This window comes from Patiria miniata, unplaced genomic scaffold, assembly GCF_015706575.1.
Source record: "Patiria miniata isolate m_02_andy unplaced genomic scaffold, ASM1570657v1 HiC_scaffold_19, whole genome shotgun sequence".
In the NCBI taxonomy this organism is placed as follows: domain Eukaryota; kingdom Metazoa; phylum Echinodermata; class Asteroidea; order Valvatida; family Asterinidae; genus Patiria; species Patiria miniata.
In genome coordinates, this window is record NW_024037057.1 from 8,461,044 (window position 1) to 8,474,281 (window position 13,238).

At 39.0% G+C, this 13,238-nt stretch overlaps 1 protein-coding gene across 2 annotated transcripts in view; it reads left to right on the plus strand.

Annotated features, from left to right (window-relative positions):
• Window positions 1–12,242, plus strand: part of LOC119725643 (ras and EF-hand domain-containing protein-like) — a 28,756-nt gene extending 16,514 nt beyond the window's left edge. The window contains exons 5-16 of one of the 2 annotated variants that reach the window (XM_038197123.1): window positions 496–586; window positions 1,259–1,354; window positions 2,208–2,279; window positions 2,686–2,801; window positions 3,332–3,458; window positions 3,967–4,055; window positions 6,284–6,571; window positions 7,401–7,530; window positions 8,226–8,358; window positions 8,779–8,975; window positions 9,434–9,550; window positions 10,386–10,547. In XM_038197123.1, the coding sequence (XP_038053051.1) occupies window positions 496–586; window positions 1,259–1,354; window positions 2,208–2,279; window positions 2,686–2,801; window positions 3,332–3,458; window positions 3,967–4,055; window positions 6,284–6,571; window positions 7,401–7,530; window positions 8,226–8,358; window positions 8,779–8,975; window positions 9,434–9,550; window positions 10,386–10,547 (1,618 nt within the window). Of the gene's footprint in view, window positions 1–495; window positions 587–1,258; window positions 1,355–2,207; window positions 2,280–2,685; window positions 2,802–3,331; window positions 3,459–3,966; window positions 4,056–6,283; window positions 6,572–7,400; window positions 7,531–8,225; window positions 8,359–8,778; window positions 8,976–9,433; window positions 9,551–10,385 lie in introns of both variants that reach the window. The other variant, XM_038197124.1, reaches the window with a different exon arrangement.
• The last annotated feature ends 996 nt before the right edge of the window (window positions 12,243–13,238 follow it).

The following is a 13,238-nucleotide window of genomic DNA, read 5'->3' on the forward strand; positions in this document are numbered from 1 at the left end:
ATGAAATAGCTATGCTGTGGGGAGACATACATGCAAGATTAAAGGAACAGTCTGTATCTATATTTACAGTAGATGTTACTTGGAAAACAACTGTGCGTACGTTTTCTCTCATATGATGCCAAATACACACAAACAATTTCTACCTGAAAGTACATAGTTGTGCCGTCACATGAGCGTTGGGTGTCGTCAATGTATTTAACATATGTACATAATTACAAGATTAAAGGAACAGTCTAGAGAAAGAATAAAAAAAAAAAAATGTAATGAGGGAAAACAAGTTACTCATGACGCTTATTTGAGTGGGACTCGAACCCACTACCACCACTCAACTACCAAGCTTACCGACTTTAGTTACCTGGTTTGAATCTCGTACAGCACCGGTATATTACACTCGGTGATGTTTGACAGAAATTCGCATAGGGTAGATGTTGAAAATATTAGAATGGTGGTTTTGCCCTCGACCAGCGTCACGTTTTGTTTTTGTTTGCTTTACAGACGAGGCAGCGCGCACGAACTTGAGGTGAGGAGGCTGTATGAAGAAATGGAGCTGCAGATCCGAGCTGAGAGAGATAGAATCCTACACGAGGTACATTTACCAGGAAACTTATTTGTTACTGGGTATAATGGGCTCTGTGCACGGCCACTAGAGGGCGCTTTAGTTCCAGTGGGCGGGACACCGACTGTGCGTACTTTCTCGTGTGTATGACGTGAAGTTTGCACAAACAATTTCTACCTGAATGTGCATAGTTGTGCCGTCATGTGAGCGTCGGGCGTCGTCAATAATGCATTAAGCGTCCTTTCCAGAGGTCTCCCCCATCTCTCTAGAGGGCGCTTTAGTTCCAAAGGGAGGGACACCGCGTGTGCGTACCGTTTCTGGTGTATGACGCGAAGTACGCACAAACGATTTTTACCTGAATGTGCATAGTTGCGCCCTCACGTGAGCGTTGAGCACCGTCGGTAATGCTTTTAGCGTCCTTTCCTGTGGTCTCCCCCATCTCTCTAGAGGGCGCTTTAGTACCAGTGGGAGGGACACCGCATTTGCGTGCTGTTTCTCGTGTATGACGCGAAGTACGCACAAACATTTTCTACCTGAAAGTGCATAGTTGTGCCGTCAACGTGAGCGTTGGGCGCCGTCAATGTGTTTAACGTCCGTTCCAGTGGTCCCTCCCATCTCTCTCTGTAACCATTGAGCCAATGTCCCCTCAACGATATTTAAAGTCAGGGACTTAAGCAGTTTTTGATGTCCTTTGCATTTCAGGAGAAGGAAAAAGAGAAGAGAGTCCGGGAGGAGTTGACGTCGTTGATGAGAAGCAAAGACGAGCAGCTGCAAGAACTCTCCAAACGACAAATGGAGGTACGATGATCAAATGAACCATTGTGTTTCACTCACATTCTTAGATCAGAGTCTTAGTGAGTCACAAGTCAAATCAAAAGTGAGGTCACAAATGATAAGAATGAATAATAATTTGGGGGGGGGGGGGGGCTGATCACCCTTACTCGCAGCTGAGAAGCTGAATTGCGAAGGACGCGGCTACAACGTGGTCGAGCCGAAGGAATGTGAAGGTGCCTTAGGCAGCCGCCATACGACACATGTCTGACCTCGGAGCACAGCCAGAGATCGAAAGTGTTGATTTTTGTGGAGGGAGGAAACCGGAGAGCCTGGAGAAAAACCCTTGTGGCACAGGAGAGAACAACTCCACTCGCATTTGGTCCGAGCCGGGGATCAAACCCTGGCCACAGTAATGAGAGGCGAACGCTATTAACAGGATAGGACAATGACAAAGGAGTGTGTTGGTCACAGAATCATTGGAATAGACTGCGTCTGGACTCAACTGGAGGCAGGCGCGGTTCTAGAGCCAATTTTTTGTGGGGATGCTAGCAGGGTGGATCCAGAAATATGTTCAGGGAGGCGAGCTGAAATGTAGACGGGTTACTTTCATAGTTAGATTTTGCTTGTGCATTTTTTTTTTTTTTTATGGATTTTTTTTTGGGGGTGGCTAGACAAAATTTTAGGGGGGCCTAAAGCCCCCCCCCCCCCCTCCCCGTAGACCCACCACTGACTGGAGGACTTGTGATGGACTTGTAGATGATACAGTTTATTATTGATTTAAATCGTATATCATTGGTTTAAAGTAAACTCACGTGTGGTCAGTTTTCTGTTGTGGTTTATTTTTGGTAAAAAACAAACGTGTTTATTTATTCTACAGCTTGAGACCAATTTGAAGAGGCTGAGTGACATGGAAGACGATTTCAAACAGGAAAATGAAATGTTGCAGAAGGTGAGAGGATTAAAGAACAAGACCAAAAAATCCCCAAAACAGTAACAACCACAAGATTCTTGTAAGGATTTTCCCCATGCCATCTCTAAGACATCACCAACCATACACCACATCTGTTGCTGAACCAAAGGTCAAAAAATAGACCCAAGAATTGCTTTAAAAACTTACCCAGGAAAGTCACGTTTGAGTAGTTACTTGCAGAGTGTACAATTCTTTCAATAAATGAAGATACTCCTTCAATTCGAAACTACTGAGCCATCCATTTTTATTTAGGCAAATATGTTAAATGGCCCAAAAAATTCCAACGTCTTTAGAACCCTAATATCACCCAATGTTGAAGGGATTAAAAAAAACGCTGTAAAAAATAATGTACAATCTCTATTCAATTTTTTTTTCATTATGGCAGACCAATTACGAGCTGAGGACAAAGTTAGACGGTTCATTGATGGATCTGGACGAATCCAAGACGTATCTGAAAGACATCCAAGTCAGCATGAAGAAGGAGAAAAGAGACAGAGCACAGTGAGTGTCTAAGTCTCCAAAATTACAAACCTAAAAAAAAAAACGCATTTAAAAAAAAATACTGAACAATCAGAGACCTCCTGAGGCTATTAAAATTGAGACTTGAAGTTTGTTCCCAACATCCAATGATGAGTTGAGGGGCTGATTGGGATAGATAGAGCCCTCCCTACCCCCACACCACCCCCACCAAAAAAAAAGGAAACAGAAAAGAACAGAAATTTCCTTTTATGCAGCAACAAAAATGTGAGAACATTTGTGACAATTGAACAAAATGTTCACAATATTTGTTAAAATGTCAAAACATTTGTATAAAAGGTTCTTAAAAATGGGTTCATTCTTTATAATAGTTTTACTTGCTTTGATTTTTTTGTTCTAAAACTTCCTATTGAACACTCAAGCAAAGTGACATTTCATTTTACTTTTGCATTACAAATGCAGAATTAGAGTCGGGTTGTCATGTTGGTGGCTGCTTCAGGAATTAAAAAATTTCACCAAAAAATGGCTGAAGGATTTTTGTTTTTGTGTTTCAGTGCTGCACTGAAGGTGACCGAGAACATCATGGAGGAACGAGAGAGTTTGGTCAAACAGCTGAACCTGCTGCGGACGATGAATAAGAAACTACAAGATGAGAAAGACGAGTTTGAATCCCGCCTCCGAGTAAGTACAAACATATAACTTATTTCTTTCTTTCTTGGAATAAGATTAAAGAATTCCTCAAAAATTTCCCATGGCACTGTAGCTTGCAAGCCCGAAGGAGCCTTTGGAGAGAAGGCAGTTCAGATTTTTTTTTTAATTTTAGAGGAAAACTCAGACAAATATTCTGGGGGAACCAGTGAAATCATGTTACAACTCAAAACCTAATCGACATGTTGGCATAGGTGGGGATGGGAACCAGGGTCACAGAATTGGAAGGCAGATGGCACCACCAAGAATACTCCATAGCCCCCTGGATGGGATGCCAGTCCATCGCAGGTTACTCCCCCAGCTAGTACCCATTTATACTCCTGTGTGGAGAGAGACAAGTTCTGGTGAAGTGGCTTGCCCAAGGACACAACGTATGGCAGGCAGCTGGATTCGAACCCCTGACTTTCTGATTCAAGCGTTACTAACCCTAACCACTGAGTGGCACCCCCTAATTCTTACGATGGGATGTTTTATCCCTTAGGTTAAAGAGACACCAAGCGAAAGCCCAAGCCAAGGCGCGCAGTTGGTCAAGCAAGGATCGGTCCTAGCCCCCTATGTGTCACCAGCGAGGTAAGTAATAAAATGTCCATGAACCTTCACGACCAAAAATCTTGTTCTTTAAACGAGTCGCTGTTCCTTACAGGTCCTCACAAGTCCCTCGTAAGTCCTCCAGTCCCATGTCAAATATAACAAGCTACTCAAATGAGCTGAGACAAAGGCATTCATTTGCCTTTCTGACTTACGATTTACTTATGAGGACTTGTAATGGACTTGCGATTGACTCGACTACAGCACTACACAGTTCCAGACCTAAAGTTTTGATGTCCAAATATTTTTTGTTCAAATTTACAAAATTTGAGTACCCATTAAAAAAGTCTTTAAGAAAGTTGTGTTCATTCTTTAAATGCTACAGTGACTGCATTCATCGAAAAAAAATATCTTGCATTGTAGGGAGCTGTAAACTTGTTTTATATTGTCAGTATGCCTACTTGGAATCAGACCTCCAAATAATATTTTGTCAGAGATGTTCCAAGGGCAGTGAGCTTACTGGGTTTTTTTTTTTATGTGCTAACTTTTTTCTGTAAAATTCTACCACACGCACGATCGAAACATCGCCTATCAGTATTAATTGAGTCCAGCATTTTTATTCTCAACCCTCTGAAAAAGATGTGCACATGATTCTTTATGGCAAACTTTTCCTTCGTTCATACTGTGTATACATTTATGCTTCAAGCTTTTTGAAAATGGTAGCTTATTGTAAATAACTGGAAAATGCTTATCTGTTTGTGAAACATATATGTCCAGTTTTTCGGGTGCTTTTTGAACTGTGAACGGAGTTATGTGCAAAACAATTTGTGCATCGGTTTTCCGCTAATTTTTGTATGCATAATGCTCAGTGTTTAAATGATGTAAACATGAATTTCTTTGGATCATAATGTATTAGATTTTTCGGCCAGCTTTTGGAGGTAGGACTGTGTGTATCTCTCATGTTACCACGCCAACATTCATGTGTCTTTTGCCCTGTCTGCCATTTTGTTTTTGTCTTTCCAAACAGCTCTGACGACCACAAACCCCACTTTTCAGAATCCCATAAAATCTAGCGCAGTCCCCCGTCGTTCCGTCCCCAGCAATTTATAGGAATTTAGAGTCAAGGTGATGAATGGAATTTACACTCGTATATATGCTGCATTTTTCTTTAAGTTCTCCCAAATGTTGCATGGTGTTTTGAATGTACTAATTTGCATATTTGGTTTCACGCTCAGTTAACACAGAAAATTACAGTGCTTGCAATATTTGTCGCAGTTACGTTTAAATTAATACTTAATCTTTAATTTATCTTAAAATGCAAAACATATTTGTGCATGCTACAGATATTGAGTTGATGTATTGTTATGTCGCCGGCACAAATCGTCATTGAGCAGTCTGAAGCTGCGTGAGCATTGGACTTAATTTTGTGGTGAAAAAAATTACTGCTAACCGCTTAAGCAACATCTTGAAATAACAGGCATTTGTAACATGGTGAAGTTGCATTATTCAGGGCAGCAATAGTTAAGTTAACAAGAAATTAACATAAAAATGGTATAAGTTTTTCTGCTAGTACAGGAATGTTTTTAATGCCATGCTCCTATGAAAATATTAATCTGCAAAAAAAAGAATAAGGAAAAATCTCATACTTCTACATGGAATTAAGAAATCTACACGTTTGCATCTTGTTTTATATTTATAACCGTGATTTAATGTTTTTTTTATATTGTGATTATTTGTGGCTTTTAAATTGCATTCACGTATAATCATCTTTTTTTCCCAAACTGACTTTTGACGCATGTTCTATAACAACATTCTGTTCATGTAACCCGCATGACTTTTAACTATCCAAGTCAAAATTTAAAATAAAACTGTTGTGATTTTTGTGATTTACCTTTGAATTTGTCGATGTAATTCGTAAAATTTGTTACAATCACTTTTTGTAAATGATAAGTGAGTATTCGTGAAGTATTTGTGAACTTTTGGTAATTGTCGAACATTTCTCTCACCGTGTTCAATTATTTGCTTTCAATTAAAATGTTTAAAATTCTCAATTTTTTTATTTGCAACTTCCAAGCTATTTTTGGCTTTGCAACAAACTTTGCAAAATACTATTTTGTTTTGCCATAAGTAGTGCCATATTAGAATGGATTTCTACCTGCCTATCAATCGGATCACGACTGGTCAGGTGACCACGAACCATAAAGTGGGCGGGGCTTATGACTCAAATCTGGTGGGGCCCAGTTGATTGAATTCTGTCTTTTAACACCCAGGGGTAGGATTTCAGGGCAGTCGGGGCAAGACGGCGTCGATGACGAGGAGGAAAGATACATCATCCACGAAGAAGACGAAGTGGAAGTGGACGACGCCGTTTATCACAACGGCCACGGCACGCCGCTGCACAGCGTGATCAACGGCGGGCAGTTTGCCAACGGGGAGGGTGGGGAACGCATGGACCTGGTCATGGGGCACAAATGGACCAATGAGACGACACAAGGGGCTGTTGACGAGATGGACGGGGCTGTTATCAAACGCAGCGCCCAGCAGGTGTACTCATCGGCGTATGTATCCCTTCCTGTTGTCAGTTTTAAACTTCACTTCAATGGTCGCTAACAAGCCCAGTGTTTTACTCCTCAAACTGGCTCAAATTGCACTGAACTTTTGACACACTTTGCCAGAATGCACTAGATATCTTTACTACAGCCGCATAGAAGTTTAGGTCGGTTGAGGATTGTACAGCAGGCACTTTACTTAGTTTGAATCAAGTTGTCACAAATAACTACAAGTCGATCACAAGCCAACGTAAGTCAATCACAAACCAATCCCAAGACGATAGCAATTCAATCACAAGTCAATTACAAGCCAATCACAAGTCAATCACAAGCCATTCACAAGTCAATCACAAGACAATAGCAAGTCAATCACAAGTCAATTAAAAGTCGATCACAACTCAATCACAAGTTAATCATAAGTCAATCACAAGCCAATCACAAGTCAATCACAAGTCAATCACAAGGCAATCACAAGGTGAACCCTAGTCACTCACAAGCCAATTACAAGCCAATCACAAGCCAAACCCTAGTCACAAGCCAAACCCTAGTCATTCACAAGCCAATCACGAGCCAATCACAAGTCATTCGCAAGTTAATCGCAAGCCAATCACAGGCCGAACACAAGTCATATGGTCTCAAGTCAAGTGACACAGTATTCAAATGAACTGTGACAACAGGATTTCTTTGCAGTTGGTCATCCGCTAATTATTGTGGCATACCTTTTAATTGACTTGTTGTTTAGCTTGTGATTGACTACAACTGGGATACTACACAGGGTTTTTTAGGAGTTCGGAACTCAACAATTTACTTTTTACATGTATTCATTTTCTTTTTCAAGTCCGGAGACCAAGTTAGGTTCTCCAGATGCAATGGAGAATGGTGTTGGAGGTGGGTATAAGCCCAGCGGTTTGAGGGAGGAACCGGTGGGCTGTCACTCAGCCAATGGTGCTATGACAGAGGCAGCTAGGGTGAGTTATTGCTTCAGTAATCAATGTATTGATTTGTCCAATTATTAATTAATATCAGTGTATTGATCGGCCAAGTGATCAGTAAATCTCAATGTATCGATGTCACGTGATCCATAAAACTCAATGTATTAATCTGTTGAGTGATCAACAGATCTCAATGTATTGATCTGTCAAGTGGTCAATAAATGTCAATATATTGATATGTCAATTGATCAATACATTTCAATGTATTGATCTGTTAAATGATCAAAAAATCTCAATATATTGATCTGTCAAGTGATCAATAAATCTCAATGTATTGATCTGTCAAGTGGTCGAAAAATGTGTTGAGTGATCAATAAAAGTCAATGTATTGATCTCTCAAGTGATCAACAAATATCAATATATTGATATGTCAAGTGATCAAGAAATCTCAATGTATTGATCTGTCATATCAACAATAAATTCCAATGTACTGATCCGTCAAATTATAGATTTTTATATATAAATCAATTTAGATAACCACTCCATAAATTGACTTACTGATCAGACTGATCGTTAAAGGTACTGATTAACTAATCAATTGATAAATAAATAAGTTATCAAGCAGACAACCAGTCAATAAACTGGCAATATTTAATATCATAAATATGGAAACTGTATTTGCAAATTGAACTTTTATTTGTGGAATAAATTAAAAAAACATTTGATTTCAGATTGCGGGCACACCCAAGGGCCCAGAACGACTCTTCAAAGTGGTCTTCGTCGGCGATTCAGGAGTTGGCAAGACAAGTTTCATTCATCGGTTCTGTCATGATGACTTCAGGTCGACATTCAGTGCAACTATCGGTCAGTTGTAGTGTTTTTTTGGTGTTCTTTTTAGATTTTTCAAAGTCTGCTGCTTTTCTTGTTCAATACTAGGAATTACGCTCCCGTCTTCCTGAGTGCTTTTGTACAACCCGCAGCAGGAGGCTTAGAAAAGGGCTGACATTTAAACCCATCTTACTTGCAAAAAACTGTTTTTTTTGCAGTGGAGATGCCCAACTTGGGGCTAAAAAAGTTTTTGGGTAGTAGCATACTTTCAAAATTTACTTAAAAGAGAGCAAAGTATTAAGGGCCAGTAAAAAAAAAAAAATCTGTCCACTGAGAACTAAAAGAAATGAGATTTTCCCAATTTCATCAGATAAGGTTGGTAAGTGTGAGCGAACATTGTCATAAAAGACGAGAATTTAATTTCTGGGTTTTTTGTTTTGGTTTTGTTTTTCTCAGGAGTTGACTTCCAAGTCAAGACGATGGTCATCAACGACTCCTTGATCGCCCTGCAGCTGTGGGACACAGCGGGGCAGGAACGGTTCCGTAGCATCACACGGCATTACTTCCGCAAAGCCGACGGCATCATCATCATGTACGACGTCAACTCGGAGAATTCCTTCATCAACGTCCGGAACTGGATGAACAGCGTTGTGGTGAGTCCTGAAGAGATTAAGGAGTTTAGGGGCTTTGTAATCAAGTCCATTACAAGTTCTCTCAAGTCCTCACAAGTCCTCACAAGTCCATCACAAGTCCATTACAAGTCCTCACATGTCCAACACAAGTCCTCACATGTCCATCACATGTCCATCACAAGTCCTCACAAGTCTATCACAAGTCCTCACATGTCCATCACAAGTCATCACAAGTCCTCACAAGTCCATCAGAAGTCCTCAGAAGTCCTAACAAGCCTTCACAATTCCTCACAAAGCCTCACAAGTCCACACAAGTCCTCACAAGTCCTCACAAATGGGTGACACAGTCAAAATGCTTGGACACGATATCTTGCAGTTCTGAAGTACAATTCTTATTTCAAGACTAGCTTGAAAGGTTGAAATTTCCTCCTGGCTTTAGAGTTTCTTTACAGAAATCACAATTTATTTTTTTCTTTCAGGAATCAACAAGTGAGAGTGTGGTGCGTATGATGATAGGCAACAAGACTGACATGTCCAAAGACGGGGAATCAGACTGCAGACAGATCAAAGAGGAGGTCGGCAAAAGCCTGGCTGAGGTGGGAAATAGTTTTATATTGACTGGTTTCTAAGGCAGTAGTAGTTGCCTGTTGCCCTTTAATCGGTGTTTGAGGTTATGTCATCTTTAGCTTTGAGCACGAGTCTACAGCGAGGAATAGCAAGATGCTGGAAAATCTAGCAGGATTGGGCAATAGTTTTTATATTGACCAGCACCAATACCAAGTTTAATATATTACCCTTTATATATTTCCTTTGAGATCATTGGCGAGTTGTAGTTGTTAGGTCACCGGGAACTTGTAAAAACAGATTCCCAATGGATCCACTGGGAAATAGTTTTATATTGACTGGTCTCATGTATGCCCATCTACCAAAAGACAGCTGGGGCAATATAAATTGCCATTTTACTTTCATTAAAAGCAGAACTCGGCATCAATATTTTGTTTGTTTTATATTGACTGGTCTCATACATGCCCAATGCTACCAAAAGACAGGGCAATATAAATTGCCATTTTACTTTCATTAAAAGCAGAACTCGGCATCAGTATTTTGTTTGTTTTATATTGACTGGTCTCATATATGCCCAATACTACCAAAAGACAGGGCAATATAAATTGCCATTTTACTTTCATTAAAAGCATAACTCGGCATCAATATTTTGTTTGTTTTATATTGACTGGTCTCATATATGCCCAATACTACCAAAAGACAGGGCAATATAAATTGCCATTTTACTTTCATTAAAAACAGAACTCGGCATCAATATGTTGTTTTGCTTAGAATTCAGATCTAGGACATAGAGGTTATATACAGATAAATACTCTTTTTTGGGAAGAAAGATTATGTAACAATTATTGATGGTTCTTTTTCTCCCAGTCCTACGGATGCCTTTTCTACGAGGCGAGCGCCAAAAGCGGGCAGAATGTGAAAGAAGCCTTCCACACTATGGCGACCATCCTCCAAGAGCGAGAAGATGAAGACATTGAGAAAGCCCTGCACCTGACAGATGAGACTCAAGAAAAGGGATGCTGCAAGTAAAATTTGATGTAAAAGAAAGACAAAGTGGTCATGAACGATTTTTGGATGCGCAGTACTATGCTCTTACAAAATCCAGAGATTGGACTGTCAGTTTCAGGCAAAGGTTATTACCAAGTTGGTGTTGGGGTTTATTGGAAGGGCAAGAAGAAAAAACGTTGCAGCGATTAAATCTGTCTCCTTCAAAAAATTTATGTAAGTGTCTTGTTTTTCATTCCAAATATTTGAGGGTTGTTTTTTTAATGGGTTTTTGATGAACATTCCTTCACTTTGCAATGTTATGTATTACAAAACTTTATAAAAAAAATGCCGTTTGTCATATTTTTAATGCCTTTCAAAATCCATTTTCGCACATTTATCTGGAGTATGTGTGATGGGAATTTATATTTTATTCAAATTTATGCTGACGCGTAATTGCAGCAAGACAAAGTTGCTGCACTTTTGTGTGACTTTGCGTGTGTTTGGCGCATTTGCTTCAAATGCTCCGGCCTTTTGTTGTTTTAGGTCCGATGAATTACATGTATTCCGGAATGTGTGTATACATTTTTGAAAACGGTTTTCCAATTGTATAAAACTATATGTATATTTTTTTCTTGGGAGTAGTCTTCATTGAAAGTTCATTGTACATATTATAGACTTTACTGTTTCTAAATTTCTGGCCTCTACATATACATGTAGATGGTTTATCGAAAGCCAAAATTGGATTCGTACCCAAAAATAGACATAGATGGTATGGAATCGGTGGCCTTAAAGGCTGTAATTTTAAGAAATGAACGGATTTGGGGGTTGGTATTTTATTGCAAATACTGTTACACTGGCCTGTTTGAAGTTTTAGATGCTGGAAAGCCAAGACGAAAATGCTTTTCTTGTAGTCTGGTTCCCTGACCCTTACTCCAGACGTAGGGATTAAGCTATAGACGTCGGGGGAATTGACAAAATATTGTTGGCAGTTAATATTTTTTTTTCAGTTTCATTGTTTTCGCAAAAATGCTTTAGGCTTAGCGAGCTGAGTTGCCATTTTTTACACACACTTGCCTCAACTGTGCCAGTTATAATTACGATCTTCCAAACCAGTGTGCTTCCATTGAGAAAATGTATGACTTCCAATTTTTTTATTCCGCATAAATTTTGATTTGCCATTAATTAAAAGGTAAGTGTGTTTTGGGTTTCACATTTTATTTTTGCTCATGGTTTGTGTTTTCAGGTTGTTTTCAAGAGTTTGTTCTCACTTTTAAAAAAACCTGCAGAATTTAGAATAGATTTTGAAAAGGCCTGTGCAACTAGCCTATGTGCAAACAAATCTCCATTTAGCACCATTTTTGAATTCTTACATGTATTCCATCAAGCATCTACTGTAAAGGTTATGTGACATTTCTCTATATCCATTTTCAAGATGTTAAAACAATTTCACAATATGCGGAAAATTTCTTTCTAAAAATCTTCACCTTGAATTTCCAGATAAAGCACATTTAAAGTTTGATAAAAACAAATTTATATATATAAATTATTTAGCCATCAGAATAAAATTATTTGGAAATTATGTTAAGAAATTTAAAAATGTGCAATTATTTTGATGCCAAATTGTACTAGTAATGTTAATTATTCCAGTTTTGATATTGGTAGCAAATAAGCTGAAAAAATGTAATGCCAGTTTATAAAGAGCAGTAGTGGTGGAATAGCCCAAAAGTCTGCCAAATTAAAAAAAAAATCTGGTGTTTTGCACGATTTTAAAGAAATCGATACCGCAACACTTTCTTTTGACTTAGTGTTTTGAGAAATTGACATTGGGATACTGGAAAGTGATGGATTTTTGACAGATTTAAACATTTCTATTGCAAAATTTCTTTTGAGGGTTGAGGGTTATTATTAACCAGTTCATGTCGGATGACGTGTATACACGCAAAGGTTTTGCGGTATTCGGAACGGATGACGGATAAACACGCAACAAGCGAGGCTGGAAATATCTGTCAGCGACCCGCTCCCAGCGAGCGAGGCCTGAAATATCAGGGTGTGCTACCCACAGATGACGGCCTGAACCCGCTGGCATCGAGGTGCGTGAAAAAAACAATCCCGCACCTGGGTCCGGTCAATGTCAAAATAATCCCGACATGAACTGGTTAAACATTCTTTTGTTATGACATAAATATTATATTTCCAAAGATGTGTGATTTCATTGCTCAAATGCTGTGGGACTTTTCAAACAAAAAGATGTGCAAGGTGTAATATGTATATATCTGAGAGATTCTGTAAATAGCACTGAAAGAAACAATTATATTATTTTGCTCTCCACAAATGGATAAATATTTTACCTCACAGGTTTATATTTCTAGCGTTGTTAGATTTCTAGCACAAACTCTATTATTTTTAGCTGAAAGGAGTTTATATTTTGAAGTTTTGGTTTGGGTATTGTTCAGACATTAATCTTGAGTGTATTGTAGTACATGACACTGCAGCGTTTGTAGTCAACGATGTTAAATACATCACAATTAGTAAGGGAATTGTGCCTTTGATGACACAAGCATGGCATTTGGCACACAGTCAGAGTATGTAAAGAGAAAGAAACTTGGCTATAGGACCATCGCAGATTTGTCCTTTGAAAAAATATAGCAAGCAGTTTTCCAAATCTTCAAAATGGCTGCCATATTGCTTGTTATTCTATATATTTTTTCAAAGGACAAATATGCGATTTCAATA